Source organism: Nansenia antarctica (genome assembly GCF_963989245.1).
Source record: "Nansenia antarctica genome assembly, chromosome: 8".
Taxonomy (NCBI): Eukaryota; Metazoa; Chordata; class Actinopteri; order Argentiniformes; family Microstomatidae; genus Nansenia; species Nansenia antarctica.
Genome location: NC_137678.1, coordinates 51,812,394 through 51,838,065, shown reverse-complemented (window position 1 = coordinate 51,838,065; position 25,672 = coordinate 51,812,394). Strand labels below are relative to the sequence as shown.

Here is a 25,672-nt window from a genome sequence, read left to right as displayed (position 1 = left end):
ATATCTTAAACATTTTCAAGGCAAGGGACTCAGATTAAGACTGTGTTATTAATGTTTTATCTTTTTATTTCTTACATTTGTTTCTCTTCTTTTAGTGTATGTTATTTGTATCTTCTTTTTGTTTTATATATATCCCCTGCTTTTATATTCATCTTATGCTTGTTTATGTTTTTATCCTGTTGTAAAGCACTTTGAGCTGCATTTCTTGTATGAAAGGTGCTGAATAAATAAAGCTTTACTTACTTACTTACAACCACCATAAAGACTGTAAATAAGTACCTATTTGCACCATGCTGATCTCTGTACATAATGTTTACACACTTCTCATTTATTTGTATTCATATTGTCCACACTTTTCTATTTTTATTTAAAGTTATCTTTATTTACCTGTATACTATACATATACACAGCTTTGTATAACCATTTCTTTATTGTAGTCGTACATTACATCCTTTTAGTTTGTTTTTTATCTTCACACTTGCTTTGACAATGACGTATGTTTCCATGATGCCAATAAAGATGTTCATACTTTTAAAGGGTGTCTGACTAGAGAAACACTGTCTTAGTTAGGTTGATCAACTGTCATTAAACCTACAACCACTTGGTAAAACAACAGTCCTGAATTGCTTTCTGGGAAAGTAACATTTACATTTGGGTCATTTAGCAGACGCTTTCATCCAAAGAGACTTACAATAAGTACATTTGTCTAAACCACTCAAACACTAAGGGGGATCAAACCAAATGGATGTGACACACACATATTTATATTTGAATTTGAATTAATTTCATTGTGTAAATAACGGAAGGAACTTAGGTCAAACAGGCCCATGATATGATACAGCAAACATAATCGAAACGTAGATTTATCGAGCGAAGTGCTTTAGTCTTCAGTGAAGGAGGAAAAACAAGTGTAAAACAGCAGCATTTCCATGTATTAAATGTGTTGTAGCTCACTGACCTGCAGATGCGGTGTGAACGCAGAGGAGCAAACCCACCAAACCCTTCATCTGGATTTGTTAGTGAAAAGAACCTCCAGGTACTGACAGGAATCAAGGACCCCAATTGAAATAAGCCAGTGGCTTTCTTGGGTTTTTATCCTGTTAGTTGACCTTGTATGTAATATGTACTTTCATGTACCTACTTCTGCAAATCTTCTAATAAAGTTTTCAATCAATCAATCAAAACAGAAAAGTGCGCACTGTCACTCGGGGTAGAGCCTTACCTGGGGGGTATTCCATCAACGTCGCTAAAGGAAAATTAGGACTTATCAGAATGTGCCTGGATATTTTTTAGGAACTCTCGCGAGACTTGGTAGACTAAACCTGGATTTTCTTTTAGCGATGTTGATAGAATACCCTTCAGGTTGAGTCGTTGAGGACATGGGACAGGTGACACCTGAGAAACACAGGATTTGATGAACCAATAGAAATCAAATAAAGGCACGTATGTCATCAGAAACATGCAAACACATGCATACAAAAGTAGTGGAAGACTCAGGGACGCCATTGGTATGTAGATGGAACTTGTTTGAAACACATTGTGTTAGGATGTGTTTGTTTGGTTGTATCCGGTGTGAAGCGGGAAGGTGCAGTGATGAGTTGTGGTAGTGCGCAGTGTTGCTGGCGTGTTGATCGCGCGTTCCCTTTTCATAGCCTTACACTTAGGCTGCGTTCGTAAATTCGCTCCGAGAGCGCCGGAGCGCACACTACGTTCAACGTCACAAAGGAACCAAGTAATTTGATTGGACATTGAAGCATTCCATGAGTGCTGATCAGATTTCCAGACCGAGTTTACGAACGTACCCAATGTCAGCGCAACCTGCTAAGAATGTTTCAGTGTTTGGAACATTCTGTTGTGTTTGTTTGCCGAATTACCTATATTACCTATATTATTTACTTGGTATTGTATTTTATATAGTTGGAAAGCCTGATTAGTCACCTTTACAACGAGGTACAACTTGTAAGGACCATGCATTCGTGGAATGAGTAACACAGCTAAACGTGTGGGTAGCGGCCCAACATTTTTTGCCAAAATCCCCTGTAATATTCTTCTGTTGGTATTCACTCTCGTTTTGAGTTTCAAGTGCTGGCAGGTGTATGTCAGTCACAGGTGTGTGACTGGCACCTGAATGGCACCTAATTGACAGGAATGATATTCTGGGGCCAGTGGCGATCCCATGGAGAGGGTGGAATGGCCAGCGGTGAGTCCAGACCTCAACCCAGTTCAAGTCAACAGTCCGTCGAGGAGGTTGTTAGTGGTATATATATATATATAATAGTATTAGTGGTAACACGGTTGACGTCGCAAGTAAGTAGCAAGCTGGCTCCAATTTTGAGGCAAATGTATCGTAAAAAGTCGTAACGCTCTATGTAAAGCCAATGTATGTGATTCCTAACTAGCTACATTTGAATTTTCATTTACAAATCATTATTCGTCTAACTAAGTCATTGGTAGCTAGCTACATACTTTGTGTTTACCATTGTTATTCTATTAGCCTACTAAAGTAGCTAGCTAGTATTTAAAATGTTGTTGCGAGATAATACGGAGCTAGTTATCTGCACTTGGAAAGTGTGTATCAGGACTGACATGTTGTTCTTTTTTGCTGTTGTGTTGACATGTTTCCCCATTTAGCCTGGTAGTGGACGATAGTCGTGAACATGGAACTAGACGAAGACAAAGTGTTGGTCCTGTTGGAGTGGGTAAGTAAGAAGTTAGGCTCAATTCTGTAGCTTACTATTTGATATGACATGGCACAGGCCATAGCTAGCAAGCTCTAGTAGTTGATAATTGTTCATGCAGACTCCAACCTTTTTCTCATCTCCAGATCAACAGCTTGAAATTGGACCAACCATTGCTACAAATCAATCAGTTACAAGATGGCTTGTTGTTGCTGAGATTAATGCATAACTTGTGAGTAAAGCGAATGTGCTTGGTTATATTTTACATTAAATTCCTACAGTGGGGTGCAAAAATGTGGCCACCCCTAGTCAAAATGCCTTTTACAATTAATATCTAAGTAAAAAGAAGCAAACCTAAGCTCTAAATGGTACAAAGTTAAACATGACACATTTCATCACATTTTGAAGCAAGATTAATTTAGATTTTTCTTTTTACAATTTCAAAATAATAAAACAAGGAAAAAGGCTGTGTGCAAAAGTTTGGGAACCCTGTCAGCTAGTACTTTGTAACTACTCCTCGGGCAACTATAACAGCTTGCAAATGCTTCCTGTAGCCAGCTAAGAGTCTTTCTGTTCTTCTCTACAAATGCTTCACCCTTTTCTCCAAACATACCTTCTTTGGTTGTGGCCAAAAAGTTCAATTTTGGTTTTGTCAGTTCAAAGCACATTGTTCCAATAGGCTTCAGGTTTCTCAAGGTTTTCTTTTGCATACTTCAGACGCTTCATTTTGTGTTGAGGTCGTAGGAAAGGCTTCTTTCTGTCAACTCTGCCATGTAGGTCTTTGTTGTTTAAGGTACGCTGTACTGTTGTCCTGTGAACAACTAGACCGGTGTCTGCTACTGTTTTTTGCAGATCTTTTGCAGTGATGTGTGGGCTCTTCTGAGCATTTCTCACCAGATCTCGGGCCATTCTATTTGACATTTTTCTTGGTCTTCCAAATCTTGCCGTGACTTCAATTGTTCCATTTATTTTCCATTTTCTCATGATGTTTCTGACAGTGGAAATGGGTAGTTTGAAACGTTGCGAGAGTTTTTTGTAGCCTTCTCCTTGATGGTGGAAGTGAACTGTCTCTTCATTCTGATATCCTTGGACAACTGTTAAGAGGAACCCATGGTTTTTAACTCCAGACACAACAGCCACCACAGTCAGGCTTTAGAAGGCATGGAGTTACTTCAGAATATATAGTTCAACCCTGGAATTATATTCACCTGACTCATTGAAGCCCTAACGACTGAATCATCTTCTCAAAAGGTAACAAAGAATAATCCAAAAGGGTTCCCAAACCTTTGCACAGGGCCCTTTTCCTTTTTAAAAAATGAGAAATGAGAAAAACAAAACATTGAAATAAAAAGAAACCTTTCTTTAAAATGTGCGGAAAGGTGTCATGTTTAACTTTCAGGTTTGCTTTCAATCACTTGGAGATTAATTGTAACAGACATTAAAACCAGGGGTGCCCAAGTTTCTGCACCCTATGTGTAGGGTAGACATTTCTACACAGTATGTGTGTTTTTGGGGGGATGTGTGTGGCTTCCATTCTCTCTGATGTATCTGCAGATGATCTTGTGTGTTGTGCTTGTCTTTATTGATAGCAAGCTGTGCAAGGTTAACAACCTGCTGCTGAACAAGTCAAAGACCCAGGAAATCATCGTAGACTTCAGGAGGAAAAAGTCCGAGATCCAGCCCCTGCTCATCGACGGAGAGAGCGTGGAGAGAGTCTCAACCCTCCGATTCCTGGGGATGCACATGCGGGATGACCTGACCTGGAAGGACAACACAAAAGCCACCATCAAGAAGGCACAACAGCGGCTATACACCCTGAGAGTCCTCAGGAAGGAACACAGCAAGCAGGAGATACTGGTGACCTTCTACCGCGGTGCAGTGGAGAGCATCCTCACCTACGGCATCTGCAACTGGTTCTCCAGCTGCACAACAGCGGAGAGAAATGCGCTACAGAGAGTCGTGAGAACAGCACAGAAGATCACCGGCGCCCCCCTCCCCTCTCTGGAAGAGCTGTACAACACACGCTGTCTCAGGAAGGCCTCCAAGATCTCCAGGGACCCGACCCACCCTGGGTACGAACACTTTACCAGGCTGCCCTCGAAAAGGCGGTTCAGGACCTTGGGCGCAAGGACAAACAGACTGAAGAACAGCTTCTACCACAGGGCCGTCCAGGCCCTGAACACAGCAAAGACCTAGGTTCTGGGCCCTGGACAGTCTGGACGGATTGATGGCAGCTGCTGGACTGAAAAAAAATCAGGTGTAGTGCTGAGGCACAAACATGTACATTTCAAGCCTGCAAACTGCGACACTTTAAATAAATGTGAAATAACACTACTGTGCAATATGACAACCCTAGTCGTCTATCTGTACAGTATAGTATAGTGGATAGTGTACATAGCCTTTATTTATGTAAACCAGCTCCTTCCCTTCTTGTGATTTTTTTTTTCCCTTTCCTAACACCAGGGGAGCCACCCCTCCTAAATTTCGTTGTTTGGTACCTGTACTGTAGCAATGACAATAAAGACCATTCATTCATTCATAGCTTTTTCCCTAACAGGAAGGGAGTGGAGACCCCTCAGTCCTGCCTGGACCAGCCCATTCAGGCGCGGTTGAGCTTGCTCTCTGACTTCCTTCAAGGTGGGGCACACTTCTAAATACGTTGCCTTAACTTAATCAGTTAAGCTTCATTTGCAGTCTTTTCCAAGTGCAATTGACTACTTATCTAACTACTTTTCAAGGATAAGAGAAGCAGTTTAGGTTAATCTGTCTGGTTAGATTGTCCACTCAAAATACAAATGCCTTGCACCTTGTTATGCCCAAATTACACTGTCTGCGTTAGCTGTGTGTGCGTGGCAGAATTTTGCAGAACTTTCTGTCTTCCCTACTGCCCATGTTTTTTGTTACGCCTCTAATGCGTAGCTGCTACAGCCAGGCCTATCTTTGTACATTCAGATTGACCAAATCTCTTCTTTTGTACATGTGGTACACAGAGAACCACCATCAGAAGACCTGAGAGCTCTATTGGACCGATATGCTAGCAAAAGGTCTTTCAGATATTCTGGTGCTGTGCCAGTGAGAGCTTTATAAACAAGCAGAAGGATCTTGAAATCTATCCTGAACTTAACAGGAAGCCAGTGTAGAGTCTCTAAAATAGGAGTTATATGAGCTTGTCTGCTTGTTTTGGTTAAAACTCTCGCTGTGACTCATTGCAGCTGGCCAATCGCTTTCTTCGGAAGACCAGAAAGGAGACCGTTACAATAGTCCAAACTATTTCACTATGAATAGTTCTGGGTTCAGTCTCTACTGTCATCCATCCTTAATGAGCGATTCAAAAAGTGCAATGGTTATAAGCAAAACGCAGTCATGCACACACAGACAGGGAAACACAGAGAGAAGCAAAGAGAAAGTGTGTATGTGTGTGTGAGCAAGAGAGAGAACGGTAGAAAGAGTAGTGGACAAATTATTCAGAGCATGTCCATTTCCACAGGAATGTTATTGGTTTTAATATTTTGCGATCGTGCCAACGACATGTCATTTCATGCGACTTCGATCTCAACATAAGCAAGATGGAAATGTATGTCACAATGTTGCCGTGGCAAGAGAATAACCAAACTACCGAACACAGAGAGAGAGGGAGAAATCACTGGAAAAATACTGCCCTTCATGGGCAATGATGTTCTTTTAACTTATTAACATAATATGATTATAGTCTACCTGGGGTTTCTGCTTTGAAACAGATAGCGAAAGTATTGATTTAAAAAAAAGTTTGACATATTTAGATGTAGACATTGAAACTGTAGTCTATGTTGCTGGTTAAGATAATTTTCACGTCGGCCTCACACGTGAAAAATAGGCGAGACTCCAACTCTATAGCAAGCGAGTCGGAGGAGCCAGCATGAGGTGCACGTGAGAGCTCTAGCCCATTAGCATGGGCGCCTAAATGAAACTCACACGCCGCTGAGGTAAGGCGAGGTTGACGCTTCCAGTGTAATTTGGGCCGTAGTCTTTTACTTAATTTCCCCAGATGGCCAGCTCCCTCTCTCCGTCAGTCTTCCTCATAACTCTCCACATGTCTCTCCTTCTATCTATTTTTCAGGAGACTGCAGGTACAGTTCAGACCACGGAGCTATGGTCTCCTGGGAAAATCTCAGTAATGGTGTAAACCTAGAGATGGAGCTATCAAAGGTATCTGCTTTATCACTGCATAAATGACAGTTATTGATTTTCCAGGCACAATCTGACTGTCCCAATCCCTTATAACATCACATGATCCCACAGCAAGGCAAGCATATTAATGCATCTGAGAAATATCAACCACCACAGACCAAACACAGACCAAGTTTCAGAATTGTAATCCACACTCACGGACAGAACTGGACAGAACTAGAGCATCGCTACTACTAGTGGGGTCACCCTGTGTGCTCAATCATACCTGTTGTGTTTTCTCAGGTGGTTCTACTGCTGCTCCACCATGCTGTGTATAATGATCATTATACCCTTCACACACTGGGGCATAACATTGAGGTAGGGGACAGGGCCTCATTATTGTAGACCTAAGTAACCACAGCATTTAAAGCAGTTTTTAAATGACAGTTCCATACTGTAGCATGTCATTTATAAGTTATATTTGTAAATACATAAGTGGCTCATTCCTTATCCCTTAGCTTGAGCTTGTCACCATGCTTCGCTTTGTTGTGGACGACGAGAACGGCCTCTGTGAGCAGTGATCTGGAGAAGTATCTGAAGAAAAGGAAAAGTAAGTCACAACATTTTTCTGTGTTTCATATTCATATTTCAACAACACTGCCCCTGCAGTGGTCTGCACAGAGTTCTGAAATAACAGCAAGTATCTCTCTCTCTCTCTCTCTCTCTCTCTCTCTCTCTCTCTCTCTCTCTCTCTCTCAAATGTTTCAGCCTTTGCTAGTAGATGGGGGTCTAGTGCCTCCTCTTTCACGGATGATGAGTCGCCTGTCTTCAACCGCAAACAGAGGGTCCAGTTCATGCAGCTCCACACTGTGGCCTCCTCCTCAGTCAGGTATACTTTTCCATTTACTGTGATCATGTCATTTTGGGGGTGTTGAAATGGGTACAACGGCAACTCAGACTCTAGGTACATTGCCTGTTCCGAGGCATGGGTATTGCCAAATTACATTTGAATTTAGTGTTGATGAATTAAATCACCCATGTACTGTACACTGCAGACATTTTTGCAAATACTTGTATGCTCTTCAGCTCTCCCTTGCAGGATCTGATGAACACTCCTCAGTTCAGACTGAGGAAGCTGCAGAGGCAGCTGTCCCAGGAGAGAGACATGAGGGATGAGCTGGAGAGAGAATTGGCTAACAGTAGCACCACTATCACATAGAGAGGTATGCATTTCTCTGCTATTTAAGCAATCCATCAGGTTGATTTTATTTGTGCTATTGTATGAAAATTGCTTTTATATCTCCAGGTGCTACTACTTATACTGAGCTTCCTGCATTCTAATTGTCCCCCCCCCTTAATAGAAGCCCAAATCTACCAGTTGCAGTATCGTTTAGAGAAGCTGAAAAGAAATCAGGCTGAACAGGAGCTGGAGCCCAGAGCGGAGCTACAGGAGCTCCAGAGCAAGAACCAAACGTAAGGATGGAGGAAGGGTGGAGGGAGTAGGAAAAAATATTAATAACATTATGGAGGGTTGGGGAACTCTGCGTGACTGTGGTGTCTGTCTGTCTTGTCTGTCTCTCGCAGCAATATGGGGTTCTCATTTTCAGGTGCTACAAGAATGTAATGTAATCTGTCTCTGGCTGTAGAATGTGCATGAAATCCTGAAGAATGTTGCTATATTGCAGGGCTTAAAGTTCTCCGGCGGCACGGGGGAATTTTGAGCAATAAAATAAAATAAAATCACATGCTATTTCTTTACATCGTAATTTAAAGAGTCATCTTCAGCAAAGAGACAGTTCCGCCTACCAATGGTATCACATTGCTCAAGCCAACCAACGACTTCTAGCCAATCGGAGGCAGAGTAGTGGGGCGGGCCTTAAGAAGTTTGAATGAGTGTAATGTTAAGGCCAATGCACACGGCGTGCAATTTTTTGTTGCACCACAACATTCGATTGCAATGCACACGGCGTGCGATGCGATTTTGTTGCACCGCAAAATTCCATTTTCAACTCACACCATTGAAGTCTATGAGAAAATCATAAAAAATCTCATCCCAATGCACACGGCGTGCGATGCAATTTTATTGCACCACAACATTCCATTCTCAATTGTTACTTTATTGTTACGTAGTCGGACCAGGCAGGCTGATTACAATAGGCTCTACCAATATTGCTTGCCTTGCTTCCACAATTTCTACAAGATACAACTGGACATATTGTGATAAAATATGTGGGTCCCCTGATTTAGGGGTATTGGTAAAATGTCAGGAGAGGGAGCGCACAAAACACACAGCCAGAAAGGTGTATTATAAAAGCCACTTTATTATTATGGGCGATGGTCAGCCGGACATAGATTCGGAGGACGGCATAGTTCAATAAGTTAGAGCTGGTTTCCCTAATTACCATTACAAACAGTGTACAAAAAAGGCACGCTCTATTGGAGCCAGAGCACGCTCATAAAGCCACACATAGAAACACGCTCATATCGAGCCACAGCATAACCATACGGGCCGACACGAGGCCATAGGACGCCACACAACTCCACTACAAGGGGCGATCAGCAAGACCGGGTGCTCACCACTACACGGCAGCGAATGTTCCTGCGTTCGCGCTACAATATTGTGCCTACATGCTCGATTGTTATTATTATGTAATATAGGCATCTTGTATGTGAGATGGGCCGTGTAGCTATGTGGCATGACACGGAAATAAATCATGTATGCAGTAATTCGTAGATCTAGTAATGTGTATAGTGGCAGCTGTGGGCTAGGTGTAGTGGCTGGCTGATGGTGATGTTCATATATTGCCCTTGACTGTCAAACCGTTAAAATAGATGATTGCTCCATCCACAATTGAAGATGTCAGGTTGACTGGTTGACAAGTTATGAGCTTTTCGTCATCCATTTCATCCATTCAGGTTACCGGTAAATTACATACACGTACAGTAGAGTAAATATACATTTTGGGTTGCCAGATGTCCGGTTTTCAGTGGACAGTGTCTATACAACGTGTGTACAATTTGGCTGGTCATTCAGTCGTGCTAGATTAGAAATCTGGCAACCCCGTGCTATCGTAGATCTTTGAGTAAACTAATATAATATATACAGTATACATTATACAAGTTTCACTTTTTGAATGGAATTACTGAAATAAATCAACTTTTTGATGATATTCTAATTATATGACCAGCACCTGTAGTATAGTATATATTATAAGTATAAATAACGTACTTGCTAAAAGATTTACGATAGCCTTTTTGGCTGCACAGTACAAAATACAAATAACAACAATGATAATACTTTTTTAGTAATATTTTATTCACATGTAATATATGCCATCATGTTAAATAACTTAATACCCTCCCTAAAGCACGTATTTCATCAAAAACAAAACCAACATATTCATAAGAATGCAGGTATGCAAAGTTATAGATAAATTCACTGAAAAAGCTTAATGTCAAGCCCTGACAACACTATATGTGTACTTTGAAATTGCATGTATGTATTATGTATGTTACACTAATGTTTTCCAAACTACTGTTACAATTAATTTGGTTCCGTTTGTATTGGAAACTGTTATTAAACAGTTTATAAGAGTACAGTAACGTAATAGACTAGTGTTTTGATGCTAGCTCCGAAATGTTAGCTAGCCAGCTAGCCACCTCTTTGTTTGTGAGCCAGGGCCAGGTAGAAACAAACAACTGTTACAATTAATTTGGTTCCGTTTGTATTGGAAGCTGTTATTAAACAGTTTATAACAGTACAGTACCCTAATAGACTAGTGTTTTGATGCTAGCTCCGAAATGTCTCCGCTCCGCCTCCAATCTCTCCCAGATCCACGTCAAACTCCTGTCTGTTCAACCTGAAGTAAGTTGTCTGGAGCGGTCCTCCTGTACACTACAGCCTCAACTGTTGACCAAGTTGAACTCTCCTTTCATTGTGAGACTGCATAATTTCTTTCAGAAAAAAAGGAGACAGTCAAAAATGTATGCTCCAGTGGTCTCTCTCCCCGTTATGAGTGACTCAATTAATTTAGATAGACCAGTTGAAGTTTTCCCAATTGTCCCATTGTGATGCAATAATCCGTCGCACCACAAACTTTTACAAAATTTGCAAAATTTGACAGTGCGACAAAACTCGCACGCCGTGTGCTTTGTCCCATTCAAAACGAATGGAATCGAATTTTCGCGGTGCGATTAAAATCGGGGCCGTGTGCGTTGGGATGAGATTTTCTCATAGACTTCCATTCAAACTTCAAAATCGAATGTTGTGGTGCAACAAAAATTGCACGCCGTGTGCATTGGCCTTTAGCTTGTAGAGACGTTCGCTTTTAGCAGCCCGCTATCTCGCTAACTTTAGTAAGAGTCTATTAAAATGGAAGCCAAGTTTCTTAAACCTTGCTTATACAACAACCTTGCCGGGAGCGACGGCTACAGGTAGCCTACCACTTCATCTTCAATAGCCGACCGTGTTTGCGAGCAAAAGATCCGAGTGTGCGCGTTTATAGCTGAACATGATCTGTCTTTCACAATGGCTCAGCCACTCGTCGATTTGTGCAAGAAGCTATCAGAAGACAAAAATGCACTGACAAAGCTGTCCGTTTCCAATCAGCACGCCAGCTATTTAAACACACATGGCCTTTGTCCCGGAATTGAAAAAACGGCTGTGTGAAAAGCTTAAAAAAGCAACGTTTTCAATTAATATCGACAAAGCTACTAATCTTAACATGGACAAAATCCTCAATGTCCTTGTTCGAGTTTTTTAGGATCTGGCCAAAGTAACAACACAACACCTAGTCAGCAGGAAAGTAAACATCGCCAACTCATCAGCCCTCATGCAGGAGCTCAAAGATATCCTGGAGTCCAATGGTCTTGACTGGTCACTAGTCATCAGTATTCTACTTGATGTAGATCTATTGATCTATTGTTATAGTGATAGTGGCTTGATAAGTGATGCAATCAGTTTAGCCTTAAGTGATTTAATCAGTTTGTTCTTTTAAAGACATCTAAATATATTATTTTATTTTGTATTGAGTATAAAACAGTATTAATGCATTTTAACATTGAGACATATATTTTGTATTGACTATAAAATAGTATTAATGCATTTAAACATTGAGACAAGAAGCTGTCTTCTGTACCCGCTCTCCCAATATCTCAAACTGTGACCCCCCTCCCCAAGAAAAAGTTTCAGGCACAGGATTTTTTCCCACTTTAAGCCCTGCAACACCCTACGGCTGTAACAATTTGATATTAATAAAAATATTGAATGAGGGTTTCTACATGTGATCTGGAAGATGTGAAATCACATTCATTGATTGTCAGTTGTCTAAGTCAGATGTTGTGGTGACGAATGTGTATAATATATGTGACACAGTCTGATCATTTGGTCTGCATGTCGGCAACCAATCAAAGTGTTCGGACTTTTCTTTTGAAACACTACGTTTCAACGTTGTTGAGAATCACAACACAAACTCGCTAGTCAAGCCAAAATACTGCAAGGCAATGGATTGCCGGTGAGTAATTTCCACTGCTATCTAGTTAACTATAACACTACTTTACATTGTTAGCAGGCTCACAAAACAAGCTGTGTTAGTTGACTAGCGACGTGTGTGTCATTGATTTTCAACAACGCGGAAATTTATTCACATTTTTCGAAAGAAAAGTCCGATCATTACATCGGATCCCGACATGAGGACCAAAGCATTAGAATGTGTCATATGTGTTCTCTCCAGATCCTAGTGAGACAGAAGTTCACTAGGCCGTCGGTGGCTGAAAGCTATTGCTGGCCAGCAGTCGCCCGGGGCTGTGACACGGTCCTCATCTCCCGCAGCGCAGACGAGCCCCTCACCTACCTCCCCCCGTTACTGGCTCACATGCAGCTGTCCTCAGGCTACAGCACCCTCTCCTCACACACCGGGGTGAGCCCAGCACACACACACGCACACACACACACACACCAGACTGGAGGATGGAAGCTCAAGCCTGTCTCCATAGTGTCAATGTAGGAGTGTCTGTGTTATTAACAGACTAGCCTAAAACTAGCTAAAATATGTACAATAGAACAATATTGTTCCAACTCCAGTACTTTCCATGCTATCAGAAGGCTGTTTTTTAGATGCTGTTTTCTGGACTACTACAAATCCATAGTAAAACGATCAAGTGGTGAGTGAAGATACCCATGTGTTGTTGTTGTTGTTGTCGTCTGGTGTCGTCGTCCCCCCCCCCCCCCCAGCCCATAGCAGTGATCCTGTGCCCGGGGTGGGAGAAGGCCCAGACTGTGTTTGACCGGCTGGAGGAATGCCAGACTGCCCAGTCCCTTCACCCCATGATTGCACTGGTGGGACTAGGGAAGGACGAAGCCAAGACGATCAAGATCCAGAAGAACTGTAAGCCTACTGTCTCGGGGGCTCTATTAGACTTGCTCTAGTTGAAGTCATAGAAATTGTTTTTTTTGGGGGGGGGGGGTTGAATTACAACATTGGGGGGGGCGGCGGTGGGGGTGACGGTAGCCTAGAGGTTAGAGAGGCCGGTAGCCTAGAGGTTAGAGAGGCCGGTAGCCTAGAGGTTAGAGAGGCCGGTAGCCTAGAGGTTAGAGAGGCCGGCTTGCAATAGAAAGGTCAGGAGGGCGCTTGCATGTGGCAAGGCAATTAACCCCTGTGCGTTTACTATGCAGGCTGGGAAGTGTGTGTGTGTGTGTGTGTGTGTGTGTGTGTGTGTGTGTGTGTGTGGCTACTTGAAAAGTAGATTTTGGTTCAAAAAAGATTGGGCACCCTGGGTCTAGAGCAAAAATACCTAATTCCAACAATTGACTGTATAGTATATTGTTGGATATTTGAATATGTCATTCCCTCATTCCCTAACCCTTCTGTCTCCAGGCCAGATGGTTGTGACCACTCCCTTCAGCCTGGTGCGTCTGATGGCCTTCAACTGCTTTATGTTCCTGCGGCTGTGTCACTTGGTGCTGGACGAGGTGGATCTGCTCTACTCACAGGCCCCAGACGAGGTCAGAGAGAGAGAGAGAGAGAGAGAGAGAGAGAGAGACATGATTTTATGATGTTTAGAATGGAGTTCACTAATGCGGGGTACACACATAAGGATTTTTTGGCCGGTTTTGGCCCGATTTTCGGTTATGCGGGGTACACACATAAGGAGTTTTTGGCCGGTTTTGGCACGATTTTCGGATGTCTGAAAACGACAGAAAACGCCCGGTTATCAGATGGATCTTAACATTTTCCTATAACAAAATCCTGGGGTGTGAGGTGTGTTAAGAGTCAATTCTCTTCAATTGTCAATCAACTCTCAACCTGCTCGGAAAATGGGCGTGGGGAACGACAGATTCCAGACTCTCTAGTCTAGAGTCTCGTTCCCCAAGCCAGAAATCTCGCGTGAACCCATCCTTTTAATATTGCCTTTAAATTACAAAATAATTAAATTAAGATTATATAATGATTAAAGCACTTTGAGCCGCAACGTTTGCAGGAAAAGCACTATACAAATAAAGTTATTATTATTAAGACGAAGTCAGCTCGCTTCTTGATTGGCGAGCAGGGTTGCCAGATGGGAATGACATTTTCCACCCTAGCCACAGTCTAAAACCGCTAATTCCACCAAACAATCTGGCAACCCTATGGTTTCTGGTCGGAAGTATTGAACACATTTCACATTTACGATTGCCGGCCACGCCCATTTTCCGAGCAGGTTGCCGGGAGAGATTGACTCTTAACACACCTCACACCCCAGGATTCTGTTATAGGAAAATGTTAAGATCCATCTGATAACCGGTCGTTTTCTGTTGTTTTCAGAGATCCGAAAATCTCTGAAATCGCAGAAAATCCGTATGTGTGTACCCCGCTTTATCAGATGGATCTTAACATTTTCCTATAACAGAATCCTGTGGTGTGAGGTGTGTTAAGAGTCACTTCTCTTCAATTGTGCAATCAACTATCCCGGCAACCTGCTCGGAAAATGGGCGTGGCCGGCAATCGTAAATGTGAAATGCGTTCAATACTTCCGGCCAGAAACCATAGGGTTGCCAGATTGTTTGGTGAAATTAGCGGTTTTAGACTGTGGTTAGGGTGGAAAATGTCATTCCCATCTGGCAACCCAGATGCACCAATCAGAGAGCGCCCCCACCCCTCCTCCCCCCGCTTCTTCCTTTTTTCTTTTTTGTGTGTAATGCGGGGTACACACATAAGGAGTTTTTGGCCGGTTTTGGCACGATTTTGGGATGTCTGAAAACGACAGAAAACGAGAGAAAACGCCCGATTGTCAGATGGATCTTAACATTTTCCTATAACAAAATCCTGTGGTGTGAGGTGTGTTAAGAGTCAATTCTCTTCAATTGTGCAATCAACTCTCAACTCTCAACCTGCTTGGAAAATGGGCGTGGGGAACGACAGATTCCGGACTCTAGAGTCTCGTTCCCCAAGCCAGAAATCTCGCGTGAACCCATCCTTTTAATATTGCCTTTAAATTACAAAATAATTAAATTAAGATTATATAATGATTAAAGCACTTTGAGCCGCAACGTTTGCAGGAAAAGCGCTATACAAATAAAGTTATTATTATCTAACGTAGTACCCTGACTAGTCAGCTCGCTTCCTGATTGGCGAGCAGGGTTGCCAGATGGGAATGACATTTTCCACCCTAACCACAGTCTAAAACCGCTAATTCCACTAAACAATCTGGCAACCCTATGATTTCTGGTCGGAAGTATTGAACGCATTTCACATTTACGATTGTCGGCCACGCCCATTTTCCGAGCAGGTTGCCGGGAGAGATTGACTCTTAACACACCTCACACCCCAGGATTCTGTTATAGGAAAATGTTAAGATCCATCTGATAACCGGGCGTTTTCTGTTGTTTTCAGACTTCCGAAAATCGCTGAAATCGCAGAAAATCCGTATGTGTGTACCCCGCTTTACTCTGAAACTCTTATGTCTTCGACCACTAGTTCGTTTTGTGGCGCTGTTCCGACTTTTAGTACTTCAGCAAGCGGAGAAGTAGTCTCCGAAGACTAGAAGAAGTCTGCTTCTTGCTTTCAGACAGTTTTTTTCTTCAAACCCATCACTGTTATTTTCATTCTCGAATTGCTATCACAGAATACAGTATACTTTTATAGCTCCTACATAAACTAAGAAGGACACAGGTTAAAGTATACCTTTGGCTCTTGAGATCACTTTGGCCTTGTGAGAGGAATGGTAGAGCGCTCGCTTATAAATCACACATTTATGCTTAGGCCTTCATGTAAAATAATGTTTTTGTGGCTCAAAGGCTGAATTAAAACACGTGGGTATTAACTGCCTATATCTGTACAAAAAAGACAGACATGTTATCCCTTGGGAAGTCCTAATCACAGTTTCATTTCATGCAAGGCAAACTGGGTCCTGGTATCAAAGGGTTATGGGGGTAGAGGGTCTCCACAAGACAGTTGGGTACAACTATCAAACCCCATGTGTCCTAGTGTTGTCATAAACAGACTTTATTTGGCATAATCAATTGGTGTACAGATCCCCCCAAAAATCTGCTATTCCTGGTTAAATCTTACAGTCTTCAATCACTTGAGATTATGTTTCCCTCTCATCTTTCTCCCCACAGATGATCCTGTTGTGTCTGGAATGCACAAAGATCTCAGTGCTGCTTGGTTCGTTAGACTTCAACCCTGAGGTGGTCCAGAAGACCCTCATTATCGCTAACTCTGCAGAGGAGGTCGAGCATGTCTTTAAGGTACAACACTCTCCTGTGTGAAGAGGGTTTTTTCATTTTTGCAACCTTATATTGGGAGACTGTCTTTTGCAGGGGTAGTGGAAGAACCAAAAGACCATTGTTGTTATTGATGTATCACCAGTTGCCTAGTTATGGCTTTGTTATGCCTACCATTGAAAAGGCATTTTTTTCAGCCATTTGACCAGTGATTGTTATGCCATTTCGTATGTCTGCTCACTGTGCCGATGTCTACACGTCTCCTGAATATTGTAACAATTAGTTTGTGCCATTTTAGTTTAGCATTTACCTTTGTAAACGTGTATCTTGTCATGCAAAATATAAATCACTATCTTGGAGAAAAAGTACTGTAGAAGTATAATAAATACATAAATAATAATTGGTCATTAATTAATACATGTTTTTATTTTATTTTATATAATCTGTATTTTATTGGATTTTTCATATTGTCACATTTGGTCAACACATTTCTCGACTCATACAACTGTAGTATAAAATGATAACAATATCACAGAATAACTCTATTGGACAATTTTTCCTACATAACACTGTCACCAAACATTAATACATGTTTTTAACTACATCTATTTGATCTTCCCTCCTTGTATCTGTCATTCAGGGTGTGACCAGCACATCTGCATTCTCCCTGAAAGCTCATGAGGGTTTAACATACCAGTTTGACTTTGTGATTGAGCAGTGGAGGAAGGACATTGGACTTGGCACTCATGTCATTCTGGGAATCTGGGTAAATTAAATCAATTAATTATTTGACATTTAAATCTTGTCAATTTCATATTATTGATAACTTTCAACAAATGTCTCCCTGTATTTCCCCTGTATTCCAGTCACCACCAATGAGTGTCTGAAGGCCGTGGGCATCAGGGATGCTACGTGTGTCGTGCATTACGGCTTCCCAAGCTCCCCTAAACTGTTTGGCAGCCGTCTGTTCTGCATGTCTGACAACTTCCAGAACCTCTCTGACAAGGTAGGACAGACCAGCTACCCTCCACTCCTTTCACAAGCATACTGAGTTCACAGGTCTTTTTTTATTTTATTTTATACACAAGACAAACAAACAAACGAACTAACAAACAACAAACTGCCAGGCATACATGTCTAGTATGATTTGGTTCAAAGCAATTCCCAAAATGCAACATCGTCAGGTATTACAAGGGTACAAGTAAAATTTAAAAGTAAAAATAAAAAAGTGTACAGGCTTGCATCACTACAGGATATAATCAAACATTTGAATACACATTCAGAGTCAATAATTGGACCCCATATGTTCAAATATCTATTGGGAACTTTAGAGTTGTAGAAGTGTATTCTCTCCATCTGCATGATACTGATTAATCCGTAGAGCCATTTCTGGAAGCAGGGAGGTGGAGGTGATTTCCAATCCAATAGAATAATTTTCTTAGCAGCAACAATACCAGTCATTCATTCCGACCGTTCCTCAGGCGTATATTTGGAAGCAGTCTCTGAACATCCAAAGAGTGCCAGTTCAGGATCAGGGGGAATGTCCCTTCCATAGACCCTGGAAAACCACCAGAATTTTTGCAAATGAGGACCGAGACAGAAAAGATGCGCTAGAGACCCATCTGCATTTTTGCATCTGTCACACAGTGGAGAAACCGATGGATAAATTCGGTGTAATGTCTTTGAATAGTGGAGTCTATGGATGACTTTGAATTGGATCAATTTGTACCTGACATTAATTGATCAAGATTGGATTCTAGCTAAACCTTGTTTGTCGTCAGTCACCTCGATATTAAGGACCAGGCTTCCCTCAGATGGTCAGTGGATACAGATGGGCCTCACCTGGGAAACCCCATTGCCAGTAAGACAAAGCCCTAGCGTTGGCTGCCCAGAAATAGTTACGAAATACAGGAAGGCCTAATCCTCCCTCAGTTTTGGACTTTTGCAGATGTGCTTTCGATATGCGATGAGCTTTATATCCCCAAACAAATGGAAAGATAATGGAGTCCAACTTCTTAAAAAATGCTGAAGTGAGGAAGATTGGGAGATTCTGAAATAAATAGAAAAAATCTAGGGGGCGATACCATCTTGATCGTGTTGATACGGCCCATCATGGATAAGGGCAGAACGGAGAGGAGCTCTCGAAAGCACGTCTACTCCATCCACTACTCACTAGCGCCCCCCCAGTTCACAGGTCTTTTAATTTGGGTATTATACCTGTTGCTTTGCAAACGTCTGAGAAATGTGGCCCATTTCCCAGCACCATGATTGTATTGGGTATGCTTTCTCAACCTCAAGATTGCTGTCTGGACTCACCAAAGGCTTTTCTTCAACAGGACAAGAAGGGTGCATCCCACCCCCTGAAGTCAGTCCTCCTGCTGTCTGAGAGGAACGCCCGTCACGTCATCGGGGTCATGCGCTACCTGAAGCGCACCGAGGCATCGCTGCCCCCCGAGCTGCTCCACTTTGCCCAGGGAGTCCTGCAGGCCAAGGAGGAGCAGAAGACTGACAGGCCCTTCTGCAGCTACCTCAAGAGCTTCGGCTTCTGCAAGTCAGTGTTTAGAATATGGACGGATTGACCTAAAATGTACTTGATTTGACATTAATAATCTGCTAAGATGCAACTGTAATTAGCTGAACCCTGGATTTGGCTATTTTGCTCGTAGGTATGCGTCTGAAGAAAGGTGAAGTGGAACTGAATTCTGTAATGCTTAATTACTTTCTTTCTGTTGCAGGGACAGTAGTGTTTGTCCTTATCGACACAGCATCAGCCCCAAACAGGACCGCCCACTTCATCAAGACTCAGGAACTATAGTGGTGAATCATAGTTTATGATTCACCACATGTTTGACTATGGTCCAAATGTCATTCAGAGTATATTATTTGGGTGGTAGTGGGTGCTTGTCTATCTTCCACAATGAGATGAACCTCTAACTGTAACATGCTTATCTGTGTATGTACACTCGCAATATTTCCCTTTTTTACCTATTTGTCATCCAAGGTTTTGCCCTTGCACATCAAGACCGCTTCCCTCTATTATGGCCGCATTGTGAGCAACAAAGACGACTGTTATGAGAGCCTGGCTGCAGAGATGGTCTCTCACTACGCCAAGGAGAAGCTGTATGCCAAGGAGGTGCTAGAGGGAGGCCTCTATGGAGTACAAGAAGAAGAAGCCTATCATAGGTCAGAACCCCCCCCCCCACCAAACCCAACATGAATACAAATGAACAAATTTCAGCTATGAAACGATGTTCTCAATGTCAACAATCGGGTGACTCAGAGAGAAGTCCCGTTTGAGTGTGTTTCTGTGCTTAGACAACAAAGAGGCGGCTCCTCTGAGAGACTTAACCGTCTCCCCGCTCTGACGTTCGTCTCTGTCAGAGTGCGGGTGACCTCGGTGCCAGAGGCGGCCGGGTGTCTGTTCTCCAGCGTGACGGTGGCGTTCCTGGACGAGGGGCGCGAGCAGGAGACGAAGGCCCACCAGCTGCTGCAGCTGCCTGCTCAGTTCCACAGCCTGCCTCCCCAGGCCGTGGAGATGGTTGTGTGCCGGGCCAAGCCCGTCGACGCTGAGGTGGACTGGAACCCCAAGGTCAGTATGAATGAATGAATGAATGGTCTTTATTGTCATTGCTACAGTACAGGTACCAAACAACGAAATTTAGGAGGGGTGGCTCCCCTGGTGTTAGGAAAGAAAAAAAAAAACTTTAAAAAAAACACAAGAAGGGAAGGAGCTGGTTTACATAAATAAAGGCTATGTACACTATCCACTATACTGTACAGATAGACGACTAGGGTTGTCATATTGCACATAGTGTTATTGCACATTTATTTAAAGTGTCGCAGTTTGCAGGCTTGAAATGTACATATTTGTGCCTCAGCACTACACCTGATTTTTTCAGTCCAGCAGCTGCCATCAATCCGTCCAGACTGTCCAGGGCCCAGAACCTAGGTCTTTGCTGTGTTCAGGGCCTGGACGGCCCTGTGGTAGAAGCTGTTCTTCAGTCTGTTTGTCCTTGCGGCCATGGTCCTGAACCGCCTTTTCGAGGGTAGCCGGGTAAAGTGTTCGTACCCAGGGTGGGTTGGGTCCCTGGAGATCTTGGAGGCCTTCCTGAGACAGCGTGTGTTGTACAGCTCTTCCAGAGAGGGGAGGGGGGCGCCGGTGATCTTCTGGGCTGTTCTCACGACTCTCAGTCACAGGACTCGAGTATCACGATTCGCAAATCTATGTACAAAAGAGACAGAGATGAGCAAAGGAGATGAGCAGACCAGCTAGCTAGCTTGCTAGTTCTTTGACACTATTCACACCATGGAACTATAATCAGACACTTTCTAGTCACAATAATAACGACCAATTTGAACCAACGTTCTCTGTCAGAACACTCAGCAATTATATTTGCTAACCTTTCAACTTGCTTACTTTCATCTGCAGACATCTCACCCTGCAAAAACTCTCTCGCATTGCGCCTGCACAGTCACGCAAACATTGTTATATTCTTCAGCGTTGGCCTTGTGGGCGACCAGGTGCCCGCGGGCACCGTGTTGGCTACCCCTGCTGTAGAAGAACATCATACAATGACATTCCAAGGGTGTAACTTACCCACTCTGGGCTCACCATCTCTCCTCAGTCAGAAGATCAAAGGCCTGCATCACCAAGCCAAGGTCGTTCTGTGTCTGGGAAACACCGTCTTTGTTGATCCCATGGTAGGCTTTACATTACACTTAGCACTATAGCAACTTGATGACCCAGAGTTATCTCTACTTCATTTCAAAGTCAACTGAACTCCTAGCCTAACCCTTGTGTGGCATGTCTGTAGGTGAGAACCACCCGTCTGCCAGGCCTGAAGATATCCATAAACGAGTACAACGTCCACGCCGAGATCCTGAACACGGGGATGGGCACCAGCAACCTGCACCACCTAGACCTGCTGAAGGAGCTCTGCCGGGGGGCTGTGCCCGCCGGCGCTGGGGAGGTCACTCACAGCCTGGGGTGAGCGATGAGGCTTCCAGCACCACACACACCAGACATCCTAATGACCTCCTAACACGTCAGGGGACCCGTGGCATTTCGTTTCTATATGATAGAGAGATTTGTCGTTCTCAATCTCAACCTAGTTCCCCAATAGTTGCTGAGAGCACTTCACTGGCTCCCCATTAATAGTGTGGGTGTGTGTGTGTGTCATGTTAGGCCGGAGGGCTCTGAGGTGACTCTGGAGGACAGGATGCAGGCTGCCGAGGAGACCCTGGCCCACCGGATGAGAGCAGCCATAAAGAGCCTGCACTGTCACCAGGAGGTCCTGACAAACCCACCCACCCAGGCCCTGACACACCCAGCCCAGGCCCTAACAGACCCACTCACCCAGGTCCTGACAGACCCACTCACCCAGGTCCCGACAGACCCACTCACCCAGGCCCTAACAGACCCACTCACCCAGGTCCTGACAGACCCACTTACCCAGGTCCTGACAGACACACCCCAGGTCCTGACAGATCCACCCACCCAGGCCCTGACAGACCCATCCCAGGTCCTGACAGACCCACTCACCCAGGTCCTGACAGACACACACCCCAGGTCCTGACAGATCCACCCACCCAGGCCCTGACAGACCCATCCCAGGTCCTGACAGATCCACCCACCCAGGTCCTGACAGACCCACCCCAGGTCCTGACAGAACCAGCCCAGGCCCTGACAGAGGTCCTGGCTTCCCCGGAGCCATGCGAGGCCCCAGTACCTGTCGCAACACAAAGATGCAGCAGTGGAACAGCCTCATAGCCAACCTGAAAAACGCCACTGAAACACTGAGGTTTGTTTCTTCTTCTTGCCCAGAGAGAAGGGGCGTCAAAAACTGACACTAAGGGCTAGATTTCACTGGCTGCGTCAACCTCAGCGGCTCGTGTGAGTTTCATTTCGGCTGCCATGTTAATGGGTTGGAGCAGCCATACAGCCCATGTTAATGGGTTGGAGCAGCCATACAGCCCATGTTAATGGGTTGGAGCAGCCATACAGCCCATGTTAATATGTTAGAGCAGCCATACAGCCCATGTTAATGGGTTAGAGCAGCCATACAGCCCATGTTAATGGGTTAGAGCAGCCATACGGGCCCACCTGAACATTATCGTACCAGCAACATACACTACAGTTTACCTATAAATAGTCTTCCTTTTTTTTTTTTTTTTTTATCAACACTTTCGCTAAAAGCCCTGTAGGTACTATTATACTATAGTAGGTGTTGCTGAGGTAATTAAGTACTCTTGCTCTGAAAGAGGGTAAACAAAAACGACATGACTGCTTTCTGCTTATAACCATTTCACTTTTCGCTCATTAAGGATGGATGACAGCAGACTGAACCCAGATTATAATGAAGTGAAATTAAACAGGATATTATTGACAGCCATTATCAAAGGCAAACTCAATGTACAAAGATAAGGCTGGCTGTAGCAGCTCTGCAGTAGAGCCGCAGTAGAAACACTTCCAGTAGTGAAGACGCGACAAAGTGCAGCAGCACTTCTGCCACGCACACGCGACTCTATGTGCTGCGACAAATAAAAAGTCATGTTTGGTTAAACAATGTTTGATTGTTGTGCTTTCTCTCACTACTCTATGCAGCTTTACCCCATGACGCGTTTGAGTGCTTTTAGAGTTTGTATGGGAAGTGTGAATAGTGAACTACTGGTCATGTCCTCTCTGTGGTGCCTTGATCTCACATCTACATGTGATGTTCACCAGACTGTTGTTGTCTTGCAGGAATACTGGCCTGAAAGGATTGTCTCCCAAAGAATGGATTTCCGCAGTCCAACCCCCATGTGAAAATGGTATGAAAACATAATTGTTTGCATGCAACCCTGCTTTCAAATCAATGTCTCGCTCTCTCTCTCTCTGGTGTTTTTAATGTGGTGACCTATGAGCCACATATTTATTTCTGCCATATTATTAAATATTTTTGCTTGAAATGATACCCTGTGAAACTGATCAACAATATCCACTTAAATGTATGCCTAGTCTACCATGCTGTTTTTTAATTTACTTTTATTGACGACTATGAGGGCTGTCTTATCACTGAATATGATATGTCCTATTTAGGTAATTTGACGGAGGGCAAGCAGGTCATAAATGTTGAGAAAGCCTTTGCAGAGGACTCTGTAAAAAGGTACTTGAATATTTGTTTGCCTATTTCAGAATACCAAGTTATATTTAGTCTGTATATCACGGGTATACTGTGTGCATGTCTTTGTCAGTTTCCACCCACAGATCAAGTGGTTTCAGAGAGACGACCGAGTCGTTCTGAGAGTAATGCTGCTCAACTCTGTGGAACAGAGATGTAAATTCTCCTCTGAGCGAGTGGTGTTCAGGTTTGTCATGCAGGACATTACATAAAAAATGTTTAGATGTCAGTTTGGACATCTGAAACCTGTTCTCTCTCTTCATTGGAAACGAACGGTATGATCCTGTTCATCACTCCTCCACATGTTGACTCGTCTTAGGTCCATCTTGCCTCACAGGCTAAATAATAACACATTCCAGATGGATGTGTATGTCACCGTCAATGCTGTCTTTGTGGAAAAGGGAATAGTAGACGCTGCACTGATTTATTGCGTAATTGATTTTATTATTATTATTATTGATTATATAATTCTCAGTAGTGCCACTGTTAATGAGCGACCGTACCGGGCAGACCTGGAGCTCCATGGCCCCATCGCTGCTGAGAGCTGCTCCTGGGAGGTGAAGTGCAATGAGCCAGTCATACAGCTGATGAAGAAGGACCGGGGAGATTGGAAGATGCTGCTCAAGCAGAAGGCAAGTGCTTTGTGATCAATCTCTTGATTCACCCAACAATGTCTTCAACACGTCGTGACGTTAGAATTATAAGGTTCTATCTCCATTTTTGTCAAAATTGAGTTTTTTACATAATTTGATCCATTAGGTGTTTATTAATGCCTGTGTGGTGTTATTTTTAAAATGTTTACATTTTTGAGTTAGTAATTCATAAAATACAAAGGTTCCATCTCACAAAACATAATGGAATGTAAAAATGTTGATGCTCAATATCTCTGAACTACCCTAAACGGAGATAGAACCTTTTCTAAGCTCACGACGTGTTAAAGTGTCTGTACCAGATCAAGTCACAAAAAGAAACGACTTTCTTGAACAAGAGGTCCTAATAAACACTTCAAGCACCTTCTGGTGAAAACGTACGTTTTCGATGGGTTAGTCTTGGGTGAGTTTCTGAAATTCAGTGGATGCAAAATGCTCATAAGATGTCCAGAGAAGTACATTTTCTCAGTCACTTGAAATACCAAGGTATACACAACATCAGGCTTTAAGGACTGTAATCACACATCCATGCTTTGCATAGGCCTCATGTAAAATAATATTTTTGTGGCTCAAAAGCTGAATGAAAACTTCTATTCTGGATCTCTTCATCACACATGAGTGTTAAGCACCTGTATTTGTTAAAAAGGACAATATATTAGTTATTTTTTCAGAATGTTTTATTTTTTTGGTCTTTGGGCAGTCCTAATCCCTGCTTAATTGTCATGCAAGGAAAACTGGGTTCGGGCACGTAAGGGGCTCAGTCCTGTTATGGATATTCAACTTTGCTTTGTGACCAAATGAAAATCATCCAGTTGGTATGAGAGTTATGTTCACTGTAACAGAAAATAAGTACTAGTTGATACAGAATTGACATTGCTTTATTTGATATTGGTTCATCATTGTAGTAGTGTGAAGATACTGAAAATGTATCATGTCGTCCAACAGAGCTCTTTTGTAAGTCTGGACTTTGATCATTTTGAGGACAATGAAGAGGAGATTCCAAATGCTAAGACTTAAATCTCTTAATACTAGACTTGTTGTATTGTTCTGCTGTATTAAGATATTCACTCTGATAATAATCTCTCAGGGATCACCTTGTTTTGTGATTGTCACCAGGTCGCTTGTTTTTCGAGGAGATCGGGGGAGGGGAAGACTTCTATGTGAGGTCAGAGAGTGGCAGTGAGAGCGACTGAGTACTTCAACCAGAACCCCCATCAGTCTGCCCTGAAATATCGCCTTGGAACCCTCAGAGGACTTTGTGTTTCCCCCAACCTTTATCCAGCTCTCTCTTTACTGTTCAGCTTGCCAAACTCCTTTAGCCTTGGAGGCCAAGGA

General features: G+C 43.1%; 1 protein-coding gene across 1 annotated transcript; it reads left to right on the top strand.

The window, feature by feature from the left end:
* Positions 1–2,657: 2,657 nt before the first annotated feature.
* On the top strand, positions 2,658–25,354 carry LOC308164375 (putative ATP-dependent RNA helicase TDRD12; the record flags this gene model as incomplete). The annotated part of the gene is made up of 17 exons (XM_080538479.1): positions 2,658–2,699; positions 12,557–12,742; positions 13,057–13,210; positions 13,700–13,827; positions 16,423–16,551; positions 17,168–17,285; positions 17,394–17,533; positions 18,864–19,078; positions 19,263–19,344; positions 19,529–19,710; positions 19,909–20,120; positions 21,140–21,228; positions 21,342–21,514; positions 21,713–21,911; positions 23,774–23,874; positions 24,163–24,319; positions 25,283–25,354. The coding sequence occupies 17 exons, from the start codon at positions 2,658–2,660 to the stop codon at positions 25,352–25,354; spliced, it is 2,379 nt and encodes a 792-aa protein (XP_080394605.1).
* Between the last annotated feature and the right edge of the window lie 318 nt (positions 25,355–25,672).